This window comes from Osmerus mordax, chromosome 27 (assembly GCF_038355195.1).
Source record: "Osmerus mordax isolate fOsmMor3 chromosome 27, fOsmMor3.pri, whole genome shotgun sequence".
In the NCBI taxonomy this organism is placed as follows: Eukaryota; Metazoa; Chordata; class Actinopteri; order Osmeriformes; family Osmeridae; genus Osmerus; species Osmerus mordax.
The window spans coordinates 2,094,819-2,117,017 of record NC_090076.1 but is presented as its reverse complement, the minus strand read 5'-3'; the positions used below and the strand labels follow the sequence as shown (position 1 = coordinate 2,117,017).

At 39.3% G+C, this 22,199-nt stretch overlaps 1 protein-coding gene across 1 annotated transcript in view; it reads right to left on the bottom strand.

The window, feature by feature from the left end:
* zgc:113223 (uncharacterized protein LOC541424 homolog) overlaps window positions 1-22,199 on the bottom strand; it is a 134,234-nt gene that overhangs the window by 30,857 nt on the left and 81,178 nt on the right. Inside the window, exon 7 of the mRNA XM_067230693.1 lies at window positions 14,855-15,016. Coding sequence (XP_067086794.1) covers window positions 14,855-15,016 — 162 coding nt within the window. The remainder of the gene's footprint in view (window positions 1-14,854; window positions 15,017-22,199) is intronic.

The following is a 22,199-nucleotide window of genomic DNA, read 5'->3' as shown; positions in this document are numbered from 1 at the left end:
GAGGATTTGTTTCTCATTTTAGGTGGCTTCTCTGTCTGCCTCCAGCATATCCCACACTTCCTTTGAAAATAAATCTGAAAGCAAAGACACTACTAATAGAATCTACTGCTAGCACTAACGCAGTGTCTAACCTTGGTCTACCACAAGGTCCTATCATTGCTAACCCAAATAAGATAAGAACTGGCCCCGCAGCTACTGATAAGGCAAACGTTAGAAATGCAAACACAACACCACATATGGCCACTATCTTGATTGGAGATGCCATGACAGCACATGTTAAACTGGCAAAGACAGAAAATATTTGTCTTAGCAACACATCTGTCGAGGAACTGTCCTCAGAGGTACAAACAATCCTCAACAATAAACCAAACAACCCTAAGATTATCATCCACACTGGCTCGTTTGATATCCTACACAAGAAAACTGGCACTGAGATACTTAAAAAACATTTCACCCAGCTACTGAACACACTTAACAGATATCAAGATGTATTCATCAGTGGACCGATTGCATGCTTTCGCAGAGGAAAAGAAGCCTTCAGTCGACTACTATCCTTCAACACATGGTTGGCATCTGTCTGTCTGACACACAAACTGAGATTTATCGATAACTTCAATGTGTTCTGGAACTGTGCAGACCGTTTTCAAGCTGACGGACTCCACCCAAACCGTAGAGGATCTCGACTACTAACAGCAAACATCAATCACGTGCTCCTGACCACAAATCAAGCTTCTCTCCCTATCCCTGTTGTGTCTAAGCTGACTGACGCATCCCAAACAACCTCCCATGGAACAGAACATTCAAACAGCCTCCTGCAAGGACATGGGCCCTGCACAGATCTGCACCCCCCGGATGAATTCCCTTGTGATGGAACAGCTCAGTGACAGAGACTTTCCCAAAGAAAAGCTACGCTAGGACAGCCACCATGCTATTTCATTGGACATACCGGTCATCATCACAAACAGAAAATGGCATGGTAAAATGCATGGTTACAAACCTGAAACTAGTGTTAGAAGTCACAGAACTATCCATATTCTTCCAACAGATTTATCTACCCCTGTTTTATCTGTTAATACCCCACAGATGTAACTGGCCCTTCTAAATGTTAGATCACTAAATAACAAAACATTCCTAGTTAATGATCTGGTCAAAGAAAACAACTTAGATTTCATCTGTCTAACAGAAACCTGGCTAAACAATGACACGGCAACAGCAACTTTGATAGAAGCGTGTCCGCCTGATTACAGCTTTCACCAAGTTTCAAGGACATCAAAAAAAGGTGGAGGAGTCGCAGCTATTTTCTCCTCTAAACTGTTGTTCAAAATCACTGAGCTAGGTGAATTCACATCATATGAATATCTTGCTATAGAGCTCAAAACCGAATCAATACTTTTTGTTATTATATATCGGCCACCCAAGCACTCGCCAATATTCATACAAGAATTCTCTGAACTATTATCACTATGTGTCACTAGATATGACAAAGTAGTTTTAAACGGAGACTTAAATATCCAAGTAAATAAAAAAGCAGACCCAAGAACTATTGAGCTCTTAAATCTCCTTGACAGTTTCAATCTAACTCAACACATAACAGACCTAACACAGCGGCACGGAAACACACTAGATCTAGTGATAACAACTGGACTAAATATCAATAATATTTCAATAACTGATCTACCCCTCTCAGACCATCATTATATACTTTGTAATGTGGAAATTATCCTAACAAAAAACAAAAAATAATTCTTAGTCCATAGAAGATATTTAGATGATACAGCTATGATGACATTTTCTGAACAATTTGCTCTATATGAGCCGACTTACCATGATTGCTCTCTGAATGAAATGGTAGAGAACCTCAATGATGCACTATTATCTGTGTTAGACTCTGTTGCACCACTGAAAACCAAAAAGAAGTGCACAAGCAGAACCTCCCCATGGCTGAGAAATAAAAATTTTAATGAAACGAAAAGAAAATGCCGTGCAGCAGAGAGAAAATGGAGGAAAACAAAGATCACTATCCACTACAATATCTACAAAGATACACTAACCACCTATAACAAAACCATCCGTCTAGCAAGGAGAGAATATTTCTCCAACATTATTACAGAAAATGCCAGAAATTCCAGAGTTCTTTTCTCCACCATTGACCAGCTGCTAAACACTGTCCCTGCCCCACCTCCATCCTCAGCAGTTAAATGTGAAGAGCTTGCTTTGTTCTTCAAGAACAAAATAACTTTGATCAGATCGAGTATTATTAATAGTGGGGTCGAAACTGACATCAGTAGATTCTGCAACATAACCATGAGCACATTTACCTGTATCACACTTAGTGAACTTTCCAAAATTGTCAGCGAATCTAACTCCACAACCTCAGATATTGATCCTATACCCACAACATTCTTTAAGCGAGTGTTTGATAGTGTCTCAGGTCCGGTGCTAGAGATTATAAACACATCCCTTAGAACTGGCGTCTTCCCAGATGCCTTCAAAACAGCTGTTGTAAAGCCCCTATTAAAGAAACCCAAATTGGATAACAGTCTACTTGCAAATTACAGACCAATATCAAACCTTCCATTTATTAGTAAAGTACTGGAAAAGATAGTTTTAGTCCAATTAAATTCTTTTCTTGAAGAAAATAACATCCTGGAAGTCTCGCAGTCAGGTTTCAGGAAATATCACAGTACTGACACTGCTCTCACCAAAATAATTAGCGAACTCAGACTAAACTCTGATGCAAATAAAGTCTCTATCCTTATCCTGTTAGATCTCAGTGCAGCATTTGATACAATTGATCACGACATCCTAATCAATAGACTGGAAAAGCTTATTGGGTTCACGGATAGTGTATTGAACTGGCTGAAATCATATATCACAGGAAGGAAGTTTTATGTTAGTTTAGGTGACCATAGGTCCACGAAACATGAGAACTGCTACGGGGTTGCTCAAGGAAGCTGCTTAGGTCCATTACTTTTTTCTCTTTATATGTTACCACTCGGCGACATAATCAGAGAACATAACATAGATTTCCATAGCTATGCGGATGACACACAACTATATATATCCACTGAACCCAACGATGCAACGGCCATCAATTCCATTACCAACTGCCTGTTGGCAATAAACAAATGGATGAATGATAACTTTCTTAAATTAAATGAAGATAAAACCGAAGTCCTACTATGTGGCTCCAAATCCAAAAGAGAGATGCTTATTAAGAATCTTGGAGGCTTAACCCCCTATCTTAAACCAGAGGTGACGAGTCTCGGTGTAATCCAAATGTAATAAAATGACTAAATATAATATTAATATAATCCTGGACTCGGATTTGAATTTCAACTCTCACCCCCAAGAAAACCACTGAAAGACTACAGCTCATTCAAAATTCTGCAGCTAGATTATTAACCAAAACTAAAAGGAGAGAACACATTAGTCCTGTCCTAGCTACTTTACACTGGCTCCCTGTTACCTTCAGAATTGACTTTAAGGTCCTTTTCCTCACATACAAAGCTCTACACGGACAAGGACCTAGCTACATTGCTAACTCCTTTATAAACTACACACCAGCTAGAACACTGCGATCATCAAATGCAGGCCTATTAGAGGTCACCAGAAGCAGTCATAAGAAGATTGGTGATTCGGCCTTTGTCAATTACGCCCCAAAACTATGGAACAAATTACCCATAAATATTAGGGAAGCAAACACTAGACATTTTTAAAAGACAGCTTAAAACCTACCTTTTTACCGAAGCATTTAAGTAATTTTATCTCAAAAGGGTTTTCCTACTTTTAAAGTTGTTTTCTCTCTTGAACAGAGATCTTATTGGGATTTTTATTTTTGTTTGAATTGTTTATCACTTGTATTATTGTTTTTATTGATTTTATGTAAAGCACCTTGAGCTACAATTCTTGTATGAAATGTGCTATATAAATTAAGTCTTACTTACTTACTTACTTACTTACTTACTTACTACTGTTATTCTGCATAATTATTGGGTGTGCTTTGCCTTTGGCAAGGGCACAACCTTTGTTCTCTCACATATATATTATTAGTGTGTTTGCTGCAAGCAAAAACACTATTGTTATTCTGCATACTTTTTTTTTTTCCTCCCACTTTTTTTGCTCGCCTACTCCTTTCACACCGTTTAAGCTAGAAACACCGTTCAAACTTCACTTGATAAAGTCTGAACTGCTCTAGTGTGCTATTACTTTTCTCACTGATAACTTTTAAAGTTTTTAAGATATTAAAATGTAAAGTGCTAAAAAAAAATTATGGGTTTCAATGGTTCAGAATGTTCAAGTCAAACTCCATTGTGACGTCATGCACTGACAGAACTGTTTCTCACCGCGTAAATTTTTGACACTGTTTAACAATTTCCTGCCTGAATATGCAGACTTTTTCAAATAATATACCTGAACTGTTCATACCATTTTGAAGACAAGATTTAGGGCTTTCTAATCATGTGATGTCATCTTTAAATTAAGTGTCTTTATCAAGACGATTTCACAGAGCCATTCTGACAAAAATCTTCTCCGTCTGCATAACTTTTTTAGAAAACCTCATTTTAACCACTTTCAATACAAGATAGAGGATAAGTTAGAGCGTATGAAATGTGCGTACTGTTGACGTGAATTCAGAACAGCAGACAGATTTAAGATAGACTATTTTGTTTAAAAGTTATGACCACTGAAGTGATGAGTGGGATAACGCAATTCCAAGATAGCGCGATGGCTCTCCATAACTAAAAACGGTTCCACTTTTTTCCACAATCGACCAAATTGGCAAAACAAGGTATGTACATTGAGCTTAAAGTGTACATAATCTAGCTAGATAATTTTTCTTTAAGCAAGTTTCACAAAAATCTGCAAAAATCGAGGCTCAACACTGTCATAGCCGACTGTCACGAACAGCCAAACCGGGGACACGAAAGGTTTACTGCAGCTGGCGTTACTACGAACAAAAGCTTCGTAACTGAAAGGTTTTTACTTTTAGTTGACGATATTGAACACAGACGTTAAGAAACTTGTCTTTACTCTAAATATCTTCTCCGTTTTCAATTTGAAGCAGTAAATCTAACACAGTAGGAATTCTCCCACGACATCCGCTCACTCGCTCGCATCCGCTCAGTCCACCATACATTAGACAAGCTAATTTTCGAGCACTTTCAATACAAGATACAGGCCATGTTAGAGTTGATATATATACATAATTGTGTGGGCAATGTAGAACATCAGACAGATTTGAAATATGTTTTTTTTTTTTCTTTTGTTTTAAAGTTATGGCCATTCTAGTGACGAGTGCTTACAACGCTAGCTACGACTGTCATCATACAGTACTGTAGCTGCCATAGAACGGCGAAACTAGCTAGCTACGTCTATCGTTCGTTACCTACAAACAAATGCTTCGTAACAGTATATACTTTTTATCGGCGATATTGACAACAGAGGTTAAGGAACTTGTCTTTAATCAAAAGATCGTCTCCGTTTTCAATTTGAAGCAGTATCTAGGTTACTGTAGGAAATCTCCCATTGCATCCTCTCTGTAGCTCCTTCAGGCGACACCCCCCCCCCCCCCCCCCCCCCCCCCCCAGTCTCAAGCAGAGAAGACTGATGATTTTTTCACGATTTCAAACCCTAATTTAACATACTTGTTGGTGTTATTTTTTCATTCGAATTTGGATGGGTAGTTAATAACACATTATTCTGTGGTGTGGCGAACTTAAAACTCGTTTCCTTTGAACCTGTGTGTATGCCTTGTGTATGAAATTATCACATCAAACGTAACGTGCTAACATGGATGCAGCTATGAAGCTGCCTGGTTTGCTTCAGGGAAAATGTATTTTTAAGAAGCTTCCCAATGGAAACTTTTAGTCATTATTTGGGTAGCACACATATTCTGAATGCCTTCGGTGGAATTCAAATGAGCCATTTTAATCTAGATTAACGCCAAGATTACAGTGAGATTAATCTAGATTAAAAAAAATAATCTATGCCCACCACTACTTTTAACGCTTAAAAATGTATGAAAGTCAATAAGATACTCTTTTCTTAACAGTTTTTTCTCCATTTTCAACAGTAAGAAAATATCGCAATGCATAACAATGACAGATATACTTTTAACACTTTTTCTCACCATTTTGTTTTTAAAGCACATACCTCTTTTTAAATTTTTACTCATTTAACTTTGTGATGTGAAACACAATTGTTAAATGTAATGTACAATATTAGCTGATATTATTAAGGAAGTAGGCCCACATCTACTTTCGGAAACGGTCGTCTGCTATTTCACTGAAGCATTAGCATCATGACATTAGCCTCTGTTGCCCGGGCAACACATACTACAGTGGTCTATGATGATCTGTTTTCAATCGTTAAAATAAACATTCCTCACAAATACATTTTCGTTGTAGGATTTATTATGACATTACATTACAAGTAAACGATTTGTGGGTGAAATGATCATTACCTGTGGTTTCAAACCAGTGTTGCTCACTGCAACGCTGTAGCCTACGCGAGACACTACAAAAACATCTACACAGCTGTAGGATGTCAAACGGCGACAGAACATGTTCGGCACTCCCCTTACTTAAATCAAAAGTCTACTAACCTTAACTTCATTGCCACAGCCTGAACTTTGTCAATCTATTCATGAAAATAATTAATTTCAGCCTAAACCGTACAACGGAACGTTAAATCGAATTCAACCAACGCAATCGCTACCAAGACAAACACAGCAGTAGTCTAGTACTGTACTGTAGTAGTAGAATTTACCGGGGCAGCTTCTCCACACAGGGCTATATCGCATTTTGCGTTGTTACTGACAATGATCGCTACCAGTGAGCTTTTTATGAATGAGCGATTTTCCACTAAATAAATGTCAAGCTTATTTACGTTTTTGGGGGCATATTTTCAGTTAGCAGATGGTACTGTTTGAATCGCGATTCCATCTGAGATAGCTCTACTGCCGGTAACGTCGTTGTTGGAATAATCTTCAAAGGGGGTTCTTTATTAATGAATTAGTGCAATATGAGTAGGCTAAATGCCTGAAAATATCACGAGAAGGGAAAAACTTGAAAGGACGTTTAAGTCATAGAGATTAGGTAAATGTTTACACCGGTCTGCCAAATGTATTCGTTTTGATTGAACTATGAGGCTTCTGATCACCATTCCCTCTTGGGAAATGAGAAGACAACTATTTCATGCTACACTTAACTCTTAGTATTTTGAGTTTTAAATGAGCAGCAAAGAAAAAATATGCTTTTAAATCTATGTAATCTTTATAAGTAATAAATATGCATTTTTATATAAAATATACTGAAATATCAGTTGTAAAAATGTCATTAAAAAATGCACCCCTCTGCAACAGATGCAAGCAAGCACACCCTACAATTTCCCCAGAAATTGTACCCTCTCTAGTTAATGAATCATTTTGCATCTCGGCGAATTCTTCACCAAAAAGGTTGAGGAGGGCAGCCTTTAGGATAAAAAGCGATTCCCCACAGACCTGTCGGCTCAGAATTTTGATTTGGGTCGTGAAAGTCTTTGTAATAAGCCTATGCGCCAGGGAGACCGCATAGGCTTAGGCGGCAGCCATGTTTTGGTCGCGTCATGTTCATAAGTTCACCATTTTACAGTTCTGTCAATTCTACACCAAGCACCAAGTCGAGGGGGGCAGCCTTTAGGAGATGTGGGAATTGTGCTTTTAGCCAGATGCTCCGATTATTTTTGTAATTTGTGGAAAACTTGCAATTGGAGTGAGACTGCGTCCCAGGGGTAGCCTACATTGTTTTGACGTTAGCCTCAGAGTCAGACTCGGCTCGCTCACTGGAAGTGTGTAAACAATTTTGTATTTCACTCAATTCTACTCCAAAAATGTCAGGAGGACTGCTTTTTGTAGACAAGAGCCTGCTAACGATAGCCAGTATCTCAGATTTTTCAAGGCGAGGCTGTTTCATTCGTCATATGCCTTGAGAAAAGCGACCTACGTTAGCCAGGCTGGTTTTGCCAATTTCACTAGGTCAAGCTATTTAAAGGTCTCTGACAGTCAGCATCACTGTTTACTGGCAAATGTCGAGCTGTTCTTTGGTCAGATGTGTATACATTGACCAGTTTAGCGCTAAATACTCTTGCCAGAGCCTGGAATCGAACCCATGTTTTGAGTGACTTTGCATGGGTCTCCATCAGGTCAACACATTTGGATTCAAGTTTGAACTAGTGCTACTGCAATTCACAGTCAAAACTGTAGTTTATATCAAGTGTAGATGGAAAAAGCTTCATTTTTTACTACTGACATGAACCCTTTCTTCATTTTGACAGGTCTGGAGGCTCATGCAGAGGCCTGCTCAACAGAGTGCAACAGAGGATGCTGAGAGCAACACAGACCGGACTGGACTACCCCTCTCTAGCTGGACAGTGTCTCTTCAGCCCTGACCCCAAGACAGCTTCATCCAGCTGGCCTGCCCTGCCTGCCTGCAGGCCCTGCCTGCACGCCCTCCAGAGACAGACAGTCATCCCACAGACTACTGTGTCTACTGGCTCTGCAGACTGCTTTTTTGAGGTCATTGATGAAAAAGGACAAACCAACATTTTTTACCTTGATGAAAGTCTAAATGTTTAATCCTTTCCATGTCCCAGCATGCCAAGCTGCTGACTTTGAGTGCCCTAAGTGATCAAACCAGTTCAAGTGATAGACTTTTGACCTGAATCCAATGATTATTCATCTGAATAAAAAACATTCAAGAGAATTACTGCTTCTTGGATGATTTGTGCTCCACATCAGTACATCTCACACATTTGCTTTTGTTTCCATGGGATTCATGGAATTGCTAGTTTCTGCTCCACCATTTCCACCATAGTGTAATAGTAAATATAATTTAGGACAGCAATTACATTTTTGTGTTATCCTTTCGCATTACACACATTTAGTTCTTAAACTCAACCGATTATTGTCATTTTACCATACTGTTCATATTGAACAGACATTAGTGTTTACTTGGAAAGATTACTGTATATTTCCACTTTTGATTTGTATTTACATTGTAAGTTTGGTCTTTAATTTCATTTGGAAGTGGTATTAAAAGGTCTTAAAAAGTCTTAAATGTAACTTGTTTATACCTGTAGACACCCTGTGAAGCCCCCACCCCCCACTCCAGAGACAGTTGGTGACAGAGAGGTGCAGATATTAAGTTAAACATAGTCATGCCTTAAGAGTAGAGTAAAAAATAGAGACTAAATGTGTAGATGGATGTTGAAACTCAGTTCTCTGAGTTGGTGCATGTCAGTTTAGGCAAAGGTAGCCTTTTAAACCTCTAGGTGTAAAAATAATTCAGATTTCATTGGAACTCTCTCTTTTATACATTTATAGTTGGATTTGACATTTAATATACATTTAATTCATTTAGCAAGTTGTTTAACTCAAACAACCATAACACAGTACATGTGGTATACAAAGCTGCAGTCAGATTTGGTGAAATTGTTAGCTTGGATGTTATCTTTACATACAGATGGGGTCTTGTGTTTACAAACAATGAGGATGCGTACGCAGCTTCAAGGCAGAAAGACGCGTTCCATTTCCCTTAAAAGGTACCCTACACTTTTAATGTTCCCACCATCCCCCCCTTTCTGAATAACGTTCGACTGATCTGATTTGTTGATTTCATCATGTTGCTATGAAAACCAGTTTAGCCAAGCTAACTAACATTGTTTTTAGCTAGCTTGCATTACCTTTCAATCGCTAACAAAATATTAGTAAAAATAGCTTGCTAATCAGGCAGAACCTGTTAATGCAGGAGACTCTTAGCGCGTCACTAGCATCTCGTCATATCACGCAATCTGAGCACAGCTATTTAATCAGCGTCAGCGCTCTTGGGTACCCAGCATGCAGTGGGGCTGTCAAAAAACGCAAAGGCTTGTGGAAAATAGTTTGGTTACAACAGCCATGCGAGGGATTTCAGTTGTTGTGTTCGTTCAGTTAGATGTTTGTAATGTTATTGTTTGTTAGTTAATATAATCTTGTTGGTCACCCTGAGTGTGCATGTTGTGTAGTTTAATGGGAACAGAGAGTCGGCTTTATTTTTCTATCACAGGTCATACTTGCAAGGAGCAGAACGTTGGCTGTGCCTGAACCCAGTTGCCTATGAGGTTATTGTGGATTGACTGAGATTCTGGCAAGAGATCTACTCAAGAAGAGTCAATATCTGCGGTTTTCAAGTCATCATTGAGAAAGTTTGAAAATAGTGTTGGAGTTAATGTATTGATTGTGGGAGGCAATTGTTGGACTACATCTAAACCTCATGCGGCTGCTACAGCATTTCTGCTTTGGCGTGACTTGCGCTGGGAGAGAGGGAAACAGCATAGTGTGCGGGCAGATGTCTTTATATAGGGTGAAATGGAATGAGAAATGCAATACAAAATGTTTGAAAGGGGTGTATTTATGTAAATGTACACATTGCCTCAATATCTTTGTGTCAATAAATCAAATATAATTTTGACTGATGGTTTTTCAAACCTTAGTGTCTTCAAGGTGACATCATTCTGATGTACCATGCGCAAATTCATGCAATTTTACCTTGAAATGTCAACAGTGTCTTAATCTTTGTCCCAAAGCTGACCAATGCTAATACTCTACCCTTTCTATTCATCAAATCTCAACAGTTGGTGTGTAGCAGAGAGGATAAAGAGACTGACTTGTAACCTTATGCTCATGAGTTCAAATCCCCATTCAGCCTATTGTTGTTGGCCAACTACATGAAGTAGGTTTGCTCTCTTGTTGTCCAACTCTTGATCTTCTATAATGTACATTTTTATAATATTTTCCCATTTCGGGGAGGAACCCGCATCGCTGCTTGCAGCTATATTTGGTTGTATTATTATTCTAATGCAATGGAAGTCAATGGCAGCCCCTAAACCAGTAGTGTAAAAAGTTGAGAAATGTGGCATGTTGAAACTGCAGAGCATTAGTAACTACCATACCAAACATGGGCCACGTGAGACTATAGGTGGCGCTACAGGCCACGTCCCAATATGTCAATTTTCAAAGTGATGCCATTTGCGTCCCATTTGTCCCAAAATTTTGAAATTTGGTATATATGCCTTACAGCTCACGAGGAACAAAAAAGCCTCAAGAACCTATAACGGCCGCCATATTGGATTTTTCTTTACAATATAGATTAAGGAAACACGTTTTTTCGCTACTCCTCCTACAATTTTAGTCCAATATTCCCCAGAATTGGCACGTATCATCATCAGAGCAACATTCACATTCAATTATCAAAGGATTTTTGATTTTCAAAATCGTTTGTCCGGTACAGCCAATCAAAATCGGCAGCAAAGCAACCAAACAGGAAGTTGGGTCATATCTCAGCAAATCTTTGAGATATCAACACCAAACTTGGTATGTCACAAGGAAGACACAACAACATGTTACCATGTGCAAAGGCAACTTAATATCTCAAAAAAAGATTGAAATAAAGGAAATTTAATTTATTGCTAACGCTAAAATTATGCTTTACACATCCGCCGGTCAAAAACTGATACTCTGATTCAATCACAAGTTCATATGAAGACTCTTGACAATGTTTAGTACTCAAATCTGAGAAAAGGTTGAATGTGAGATGAAAAGTAGACTTATTGTGAATATTTGAAATATGCATGCTTGGCTAATTGCTAGGGCTTTTCCCAATGAACTCTCTACCTCGCTCCACAGCGCACGCTCCAAATTCTCACAGACACATCTTGGCTCCTGACACACGTGAGCATAGGGAGACACGCACATCCAAGTGTAGCAAGTGGGCAAGCAGTAGTAGTTTGGTGCCTACTCCCTGCCCCTTTCCAGCTGCATAGTTAGTTCTCTCTGTCTCTTCCTGTCATACAGCAGTGCGTCACTAATTGGGAAAGGGGATGCAATTAATTAAGCTACCGGACGTATTATCCACAAGCTTATAAATAGACACCCGGGGTCCTAAAGCCGGTAGCTCATTGTCAACACCACTGGTTCTCGGGCTGTGTAGCAGAGTCACGGGTGCTGCGTGAAATCGACAGGTATGTCTGAGCAAAGGTTTCTAAGTTTTTCCGTCACTGTTGACTACCTTGCTAAGTTGCTACTTGTTACCTATTGTATAGGAAAGCGGAGCCGCTGTATGTCGATGTGCGTGTGGGGGAGTGACGCCGTGTTGTGTGTAACAAGGTACGTTATTAAACGTAGCCGCGGTCTTTTACTATTCTGGTTGTAGTATATGGGCAAATCATGATGTAGTGTTTATGTATCTTTTACCAGTGTATTATATGCTTGCAGTGTCAGACCCACGCAGCTACACAGGAGTGCTAGTTGCTGTTCTCTTTCTTTTTTTTTCGTAAACGTGTGTTTGATGCATTGGTGCCGCTCATAAATTCTTTACTTTATTGTGTCGGTTTAAGTTCCTCTAGCCTATCGGCCTGTGTCGTATATGTATAGGTGTAAATGTGTGCCGCAGGCTAGAGTGGACTTATTATTATTGTTTTTACTTTATTTCCAGTCTGTCTCCCTTTCCCCCTTCATAGCTAATAACCTCAGTGCTGGTAAGGCCACTAGCGACTTATCCATAGCCGGTCTCTGTAGTTTTTTTCTCACCCTAGTAGCCTACAGAGAGTAGTGGAACTCTTACTTGCTTGGTCACGTATCACGAGTGTCGTGAATATTGTAGTGCATTTGCCCTGAATTTAAACACATGCTATTGAGTGTGCACAAGACCACGTGTGTTATAGAGACCTAGAGACCTGGCCTGACATCAGTCCTTCTAGTGGCCCGTTGCCGAGGTTCCCCAGCACCCATACTGTCCATGTATGTTATTATTATTTTCTTTATCGGGTGACCAACCAACTCCACTGTTGTGCGATATTTATTAATAAAGATTATTTTTATACTTTCTCCAAAATAAACTGTGCAATAGCATTATTGAGTTCCCCTTGCTCAGATATAAATTAGCCCACTTCAAGGGGTGGCGTAGTCTACTGGCCTAGGAGGGCGCTACACAAGGTTTTTTGAAAAGGGTGTCCTGACCCCTTCTCTCACTCCTTGGTTTTTACAAAGGCCCTTGTGGATCTTGGTGGTATTGCATTTCCGATTTGGTATCCCAATGGTAAAAGTTGTCCAAGTTCTGAAACATTGAAAGTATAGGCCATGAGTAACTACCACACCACAAATGGCCCACCATTGTCCATAGGTGGCGCTACAGGCCAAGTAAACATTGTACATTTTAAAAGTGATGGCATTTCCACCCCATAAGTCCAAAATGTCTGAACATTGGTATGCATGCCTTATTACTCATGGGGAACAAAAAAGTCTATAGAACCCATAATGTCTGCAGCATTAATTTTTCTACACAGTGACAATTTGTGAAGAATTGTAAATTTTTAAATGGTTCGCAATCTATTGGAGGAATCCGCCATTGCTGCTTGCAGCTATATTTTTAACTGTTTCTAAAAGGTTTTTGGAGTGGAGGTAATAAGAGATTTTTGATGCTATTTGTATTTTGGTTGCTTTTAAAATAGTTTCAAGTTACAGGAAATTCAAAAGAAACCATAGGAAAAGCGGATATATTTTGGTATTGTGGGGATAGGATTAGATCACGGTTATCAGAAGGGTGGATAGGAGTATGTGCTAAGGTTATGTTAGTTTAAACTTTTTGGTGATGTATGTTGCACATATATTCCCAATAATACGGCAAGTGATGGGCCTATAGCTAGAGCATTATCAACCATGTGTACTTTGGCTAAAGAATTGGTCCTGGTTAGAAGGGACTTGGGGAATGTTTGGTAAATGGAAGGCTATATTGGTGTCTTGTTTTGTGTGGGTTAATGGTTATCTTGATGGGATTCACATTTTGGGGTTGTTGTTTAATTTCCTGTGTAAGGAAAATAGTGCAGGGTGCAATGGAGAAATCTTTTGCAGTTCAAATGATAATCATAGTCCTTCTATCTAAGATTCTTGATACAATGGGGATTAGTTTGACCTAAGTAGGAAGTTCATGAAAGGTTCAGTTGGAGACTTTACAGTAAGGTGCTAATGAAGCAGCTGTTGGACCTTTTGCTGTTGAGACCTTTTGTTATATACAATCCATTATGGAGAAGAATGTGTTCTTTCTTTGTATTGATTAACAATTGTTTAGAATGACCAGATGTTGTGAGTCTATATAAGACTGGGTGTGTTTTGGAATCGGGATCACTTGGCTGAACAACATTTACGTTTGGTGTCCTCCAGTGGATCGATCACAGAGCGTTCTGTTAAGTAATGTACGGTACAGAATAAATAATTAGTAGTAATCCAGCATCCTGACTATTCGAGTGCACAGTGTCTTCAGATTTTCCACCACAAACTAGACAAACCTCACATATACAGAGAGATCAACAATCCTGCATGCAGTCCTTTGGCCCAACTGTGGCATATAACTATCATGCTTGCCATGTTCCTTTTGCAAAAACTATGGAGGTAAAAGTTTTACTAATGTTTAACAAAGTAACATAATGAATTTTGAATTAAGGTCAGCATAACAAGCTGCCCTGATATGCTACACCAGGGCAGCTACAACAATAGTAGCCCATCAGTATGTGGAGAAATATTGTTGCATGGAACCTCTCAAACAATTCAGAATGTAAAGTTTGTAAGTCAGTCACAATAAATAGGAGAATTGAAGCATATACATGAATGAATCATTCATCTATGAGTTACTACTGCACTGGAAACCTACTACATAAGTAAAACCTGCTAAAAAATTGGTTTTATTTTACACAGACCATAAAATAAAGGGTAACCATTATAAAAGAATATGTGAACAATTTTTTATTTTATATACTGTAAAAAGTTAATATTTTGTCTTACCTCAAGAAGGAGCAGCCCCCCAGTCAGCCCACCCACAAGGAAAAGGTTTCTTTTCCCCCACCATACAATCCTGTCAAGACAGCCTGTGGTGTACACTCTCCCCTGTGCAGTGGTCTCCTCCAAACCCTGGACCTTGTAGCCACACATGGTGTTGAAAATGGTCTGGTAGTGAATACATGCAAAAGTAAACGACACAGTCACACACATTGATATTAGGATAGACTGTCCACCCAATCTCAGTATTACTTTTGAGTATCGTGTGCTTCGCAATAGTATGTGAATGATTATCAAGATCTGGTAGAATGTGTAGGTTATTGTTTATGGAAAGCCACTTTTCAACCTTACAATCTAAATAAAGTCAAACATATTTTCTAAAAAATAAATGATTTAAAATGGGTATAGGCCAGTATCAGTGAAGACCACCTAAACCTTTACTGAGAACAAGTCATGACCAAGACCAGGTAACACTGAAATAACATATTATTTGCGTGTAACTTATTGTTAACATTAAAAAGTAATGAGCGGTATGCAGCTGACATTAGCTGTTGATATAACGTAACATCATTAGTTACATCTTCATGTGGTCTTTCTCATCAGTGTTAGCAAACAAGCAAACCTACAGTTAGGTCCATAAGTATTTGGACATTGACACAATTTTCATCATTTTGGCTCTGTATACCACCACAATGGATTTGAAATGAAACAATCAAGATGTGCTTTAAGTGCAGACTTTCAGCTTTAATTTCAGGGTATTTACATCCAAATCAGGTGAACGGTGTAGGAATTACAATACATTTTATATGTGGCCCCCCCTTTTTTAAGGGACCAAAAGTAATTGGACAATTGGCTGCTCAGCTGTTCCATGGCCAGGTGTATGTTATTCCCTCATAAAGGGAGTTCGTTATTTCATTGACAAGGAGCAGATAAAAGGTCTAGAGTTCATTTCAAGTATGGTATTTGTGTTTGGAATCTGTTGCTGTCAACTCTCAATATGAAGTCCAAAGAGCTGTCACCATCAGTGAAGCAAGCCATCGTTAGGCTGAAAAATCAAAACAAACCTATCAGAGAGATAGCAAAAACATTATGTGTGGTCAAATCAACTGTTTGGTACATTCTTAAAAAGAAAGAACGCACTGGTGAGCTCAGCAACACCAAAAGACCCGGAAGACCACGGAAAACAACTGTGGTGGATGACAGAAGAATTATTTCCCTGGTGAAGAAAAACCCCTTCACAACAGTTGGCCAGATCAAGAACACTCTCCAGGAGGTAGGCGTATCTGTGTCAAAGTCAACAATTAAGAGAAGACTTCACCAGAGTAAATACAGAGGGTTCACCACAAGATGTAAACCATTGGTGAGTCTCAAAAACAGGAAGACCAGATTAGAGTTTGCCAAAAAAAACATCTAAAAGAGCCTGTACAGTTCTGGAACAACATCCTATGGACAGATGAGACCAAGATCAACTTGTACCAGAATAATGGGAAGAGAAGAGTATGGAGAAGGGAAGGAACTGCTCATGATCCAAAGCATAGCACCTCATCAGTGAAGCATGGTGGAGGTAGTGTTATGGCGTGGGCATGTATGGCTGCCAATGGAACTGGTTCCCTTGTATTTATCGATGATGTGACTGCTGACAAAAGCAGTAGGATGAATTCTGAAGTGTTTCGGGCAATATTATCTGCTCAGATTCAGCCAAATGCTTCAGAACTCATAGGACGGCGCTTCACAGTGCAGATGGACAATGACCCGAAGCATACTGCGAAAGCAACCAAAGAGTTTTTTAAGGCAAAGAAGTGGAATGTTCTGCAATGGCCAAGTCAATCACCTGACCTAAATCCAATTGAGCATGCATTTCACTTGCTAAAGACAAAACTGAAGGGAAAATGCCCCAAGAACAAGCAGGAACTGAAGACAGTTGCAGTAGAGGCCTGGCAGAGCATCACCAGGGACGAAACCCAGCGTCTGGTGATGTCTATGGGTTCCAGACTTCAGGCTGTCATTGACTGCAAAGGATTTGCAACCAAGTATTAAAAGTGACAATTAGATTTATGATTATGTTAGTTTGTCCAATTATTTATGGTCCCTTAAAAGGGGGGGGGGGCACTTATAAAATGTGTTGTAATTCCTACACCTTTCACCTGATTTGGATGTAAATACCCTGAAATTAAAGCTGAAAGTCTGCACTTAAAGCACATCTTGATTGTTTCATTTCAAATACATTGTGGTGGTATACAGAGCCAAAATAATAAATTGTGTCAATGTCCAAATACTTATGGACCTAACTGTATCTTTGGAAAGTAACTTTGGGTGAGGGGTTCAGAGTTTTGGTGGCAGCACCACCAGGCAGCACCCAAACTATCTGTGCAGCAGCACCTATCACAGAGTTCCTGCTCTGGGGTGTTCAGATAAATTAAGGATGTAACCTTTATACTGCATGAATAGAACACTGTGTGGAAATATTTCCTACCTAATAATGTGTTATGAAAACTGCTCTGGCGTGCAAGATAGATATGAAACACTCAAGGTCTTTCTCCCAGTTTAATCCGCAACCCGTGATAAACAATGTTAGTTCCTTGAGCTAAATAGCACCCGTAGGAAGAATACTATCATCAGCTAGACAACTGCTACGCAGGGGAGGATAATTCTCACCAATGTTGTAGAAATAATCATGCATGAAGACTAGATTTTAGACAACTCTGAACCGAGTTGTTTCCTTGCTGGCAAAAATAAAACTATTGGACTTTCTTTGAACCCGACGACTCTGCACTTCTTTTTAAAGATTTACCTAACAACTTGGTCCTTCGAGCCGGATTTCAACAGCCTTTCCGTCATCCAGAACAGGGACTGAAACCGTGCACGGGGGAGTCTGGGATTCCTGAATAGAAGACCTCCAGCTGAATTGCTGTCACCTAGAGGCCAGTTTCCCTGGGAAACGGAAAGGTGACAAGATCCTAGAGTAACCACTGTCACAGTTTCGTTGGACTCAAGGTAAGAATAAAATTCGTTTTTATAAAGACCTGTGAAATACCAGTGAAGTAAACGTTGTAAATATTTACTAAGACCTGTGAAATATCAGTGAAGTAAATAGAGATAAAAAGACCATAGTCTATGTGAGAAGACTACAGGGATAAATAACTCTTTGCGCACGTTAAAATAGAGAAAAAGTCCTGGGGACTTAAAAATAACCATGGGTAATTGTTTTACATGTTGTAAAAGAGAAGATGTAGAAATCACTGGAGATGCCAAATATATGCAAACTCAGGGACACGAGTATGTCAAATATTTGAAAGTATGTAAAACATAATTTAGGTTTAATGGTAAAATAAGTGTCGAGAGTTGTTCCAAACTGGTTAAAGATATCCAAGAAAAAGGGAATCAGAAAACCAACAAAAAACATGGCTTAGAACAGGCAAGAAAATGGCTAGAGGAAGCACATAATAATTATCATAATGACCATTATGATAATGCCCCTAGCGCCCCACTCAACCATGGGAAAACGACTCGCTCTACCCAAATTTATCAAGCTCTAATCCTTTCGGTCATATGCTCCTGCGAGCATCGCCTCTGCGATTAATAAAGACAGGAAGTATTGGCACTAGAAGCGGCCCTAAAGATAGATATAAGGTGGCTCCAAAACCACTGCAAGATGAGAGCAATGAGGAATTCCAGGACGCTTTTCCTATGATACAAGTACCAAACCCGAATGCAGGGGAAAATGACAATCAGACTATGTATGTGTTCAGACCATGGACAGCAGAAGACTTAAGACGCGCTACAGAAGGCATTCCTCATCCTGAAGTCAAGGCAGCAGAATTCGCAGCCGGAATAAACGGATTGATTGATAGTTACCAGCTAAATGGGTTGGAAATAGAGAGAGCAGTCAGACAGATACTGCGACCAGATTGGTGTATGATATGCAGAGACTGGAGGGGGGTTGACAATAGGGATGGGCGGATCGATCCTAAAGTATCAATATTTTCATAATGTTGAAAATGTTTCATAATGTTCCATAATGTTAAACTTTTGTTGCTGTATTATTTTAGTTGCAACCCTGGCAGTGGCAAACGATCATGGGAGCAAATAAAAAATAAATATAAAACCATAATTCAAAACGGTAAGTAGCAGTAGGCAATCTACTTGCACATATTTTAAGGCCAACAAGTACAAGGCTGAATTGCCTGAGTCAGTCCCTTTTGTAGGATATAGCTACAAAGGGCCTATAGAACAATGAAATTGAGGGGGCCCTCCTCCACAGGACTTCACTCCTGCTGAGGAGCTGGCCCTCTCCAGCTATCAGGGTCACCCCATGATGCAAGGAGTGGAAGGGGGCATTTCTTCAGACCCTGGTGGCAGCAGCTCGGAAACCCAAGCATATGTATGTTTCAAGTAATCTATGTGACCATTGTAAGGCTGGGTGTCAAACCTGCCCCCACCTCTCATATGCTAAAGTCTGGAGTTTCTGGACGGTCTCAACTTGATGGCCCTCACACCCCATTCAAGATTTGGTCTGATTGGTTGGTTTTGTGTATAAAGGGAATTGTAATGCATTGTTCTGTGGATTCTTCATCTCCTGAGACTTTCTCCTCAGTTCTCCCTTGTCCTACTGTCCTACTCCTTGCTCAGCTCTTGCTTTCTCTCTGATTTACAATGATCATGGTAGAGTAGGTAAGATTTAAAGCTTTCATATTGTAACATGTTTGCCTTGTAATTGATTTCATTCATTTGCAATGTTATTAAATGCGTATTTAATTTAACCGTACTTTGACCATTCTTGCTCTGATTTAACCCATAGAGTCAAATACCTGGAATTCTATTGGTATTGGCATGATTTGGTTCATGCTAATACACTGTTCAGTTTCCCATCTTCCTTTAAACCATAGGGGAATTCGTTTTGGTTGTTTGACCAATATTTAACCCCCTACACCATGTTCATTCTACAATTATTTATGAATATTGTTGGAGTGAAATGTATTACTGTTGTCTGCAGTGACAGGAAATACAGTGGTGTTGCTGCCACCACCCACTGTTGTCCCACTGTGCCATACAGAGGTAACAGTGAAACTAATAGTCATACGCCAGTATGTATGCCATATGTGGTTGCTGAATATTGATCAAATATGCCATTTACTTTCTCAAGTCGAGGTCCTAGATGATCAGGAAAATGTGTCTGCCTGCTCAGAGAGCATTTTGGGGGTACACTTTTGAGTTTTATTTACCACTTGCAATACAGATGGTGAGAGTGTATGAACGTGTGGCTGTGATTGAAGTGTCTGTAATGAGTTGCTAATGGTGGTGGTCTGAACATGAGACACAAGTCCTTACAGTGCTCATTTCAAATATGACTCAATTGATTAAATTGCTATGGTGTTAAACTCAGCAGGAAGAGGAACGTCTTCCTCCCCCTGAGCCTAGGGCCTCCACTTCAAGGCCAAGACAAAGACACAAATTATAAGCAATGAACCTTGAAACACAGTAGTCAAATGGACACCTTCAACTTTCTCCAAGTATGCCTTGCAAAGGGACAATGTTCTTTATTTGTTTCAGGTTGGAGCAGACAATGTGAGGGCCCTGTATAAAAGAACCCTGGAGCTTGATATAGAGTATAAGAGGCTCGATATAGAGTATAAGAGGCTCGATATAGAGTATAAGAGGCTCGATATAGAGAATAAGAGGCTTTTAATTTAAAAAAACAAGGCTGGCTGTTCTGTGTTCCTAGGGAATGGAGAACACATAAGGATGTATTTGTTAAACTTTTTTCTACGTTTTGGTCTTTTTATAGCTTTTTGTGGCTTTTTTGTTGTGAATTTTGAGTCTTTTGTGGGGGTTTTCACCATTTCTATCGTTCAATGTCCTATTTATTCTTTTTTTTAAATGCTATAAAAGTGAATGAAACATCCAAATTCAATGAAAGTAGTGAAATTATCATTTATTTAACTTCTGAAGAGCATTGTATGGTACCATACACATTGTTCTTTTTGGTTTGAAATGTTTTGGTTGAAAGAAACACACATTTCTGATATGGAAATGATTAGAAAAAGGCGCAAAGCAACCCAAGGACAACAGAATGGGTTAAGGGGAGACACCCCAGTGAATAGGGATAACATATCAACATGAAACCTCCCCAGTTGATAACTAATATTAGGTCAAATATTGTTTTCATTACTAGTTTCCTGTAAATGTATGTTTAAATGAGCAAATGATGCATTAAGTTATAAAATATGATATAATGTGCATACATTTCCAGAACGGAAATCAGAACATTGCATGAAGACAGAATGAAAATCCTTGTTTCATTTTGTCAACATATTAGAGTCCAAAGTTTTTACAAAGGGCACTTTGTATATCTCTTTTTCATCACTCCATTAATCAGAATATGGTGGCAACAGCCATTGAAGAAAGTCCTTTGCAAATTGCGCGGCAGACCGTGTTCTTGCTCAGGTTCTCCACATCTTGATGGGCGGGGCTTTTATACCGGTTGATCTCTGATTTCCAACTTAACTTGCTCCAGACCAGGTTAGCCGTTCAGCATGTGTTATCATGGCGATCTACCCCGGTAACAAGTGATCCTCCGTCGTAGTACAGAAAACCCTGGGTTGAATCTTAAGTTACCTCGCTAATGCCAAATCCTGATTCGTAGTACAGGCCCCAGAACTTCAGGAGAAGTTGAACAAGCATGACGAGAGAGAGAAGAAGAAGAGATAATGGAGATGATTGGGGAAGTTGAACAATGTGAATGCAAAGGAACAGTTGACTTAGGAAGAAAGTGTTGAGGAAGAATAAGAGGGGGTTTTAAATATTGAACATGTAAATATGATGTTACAAAAGGACTAGAAATTTACCAGAGTAAATGGGACAGAGGTAAAATGTGTGACATCTAGTACACCCAAACAACGTCCCTGGAGTGTCAAAAACTAATTCATATGTTTATTTGCGGTCGGCTAGCGGGCTGATACACAAAGAAGATTTATCTGCATTAACATGGCTAGAGGACCAGGAGACAGGAAAAAGTGTGCAGTGTCAATTTGTCTCTCTGTCCGAGTGAAATAAAAAGTTTAGCAAACAGCATGGTTAGTCAATTCGTCAAAGAAGTAATTTTGACTGTAAGGCAGGCGGATTCCAACTCAATTGAGTTTATTTAAATGTTAGTTAATGATTTGTGAATGTATCATTATGTTATGACTTTACCTGGGGAGGCACATGACTATTAACAAATGATTAAGTACCGTCTCAATCGATGGATGCCGCCATTGTGGTAATTAACACATTAATTAACGGTATTACCATTAGTTTACCCTGATGCAAGGAGTGGAAGGGGGCATTTCTTCAGACCCTGGTGGCAGCAGCT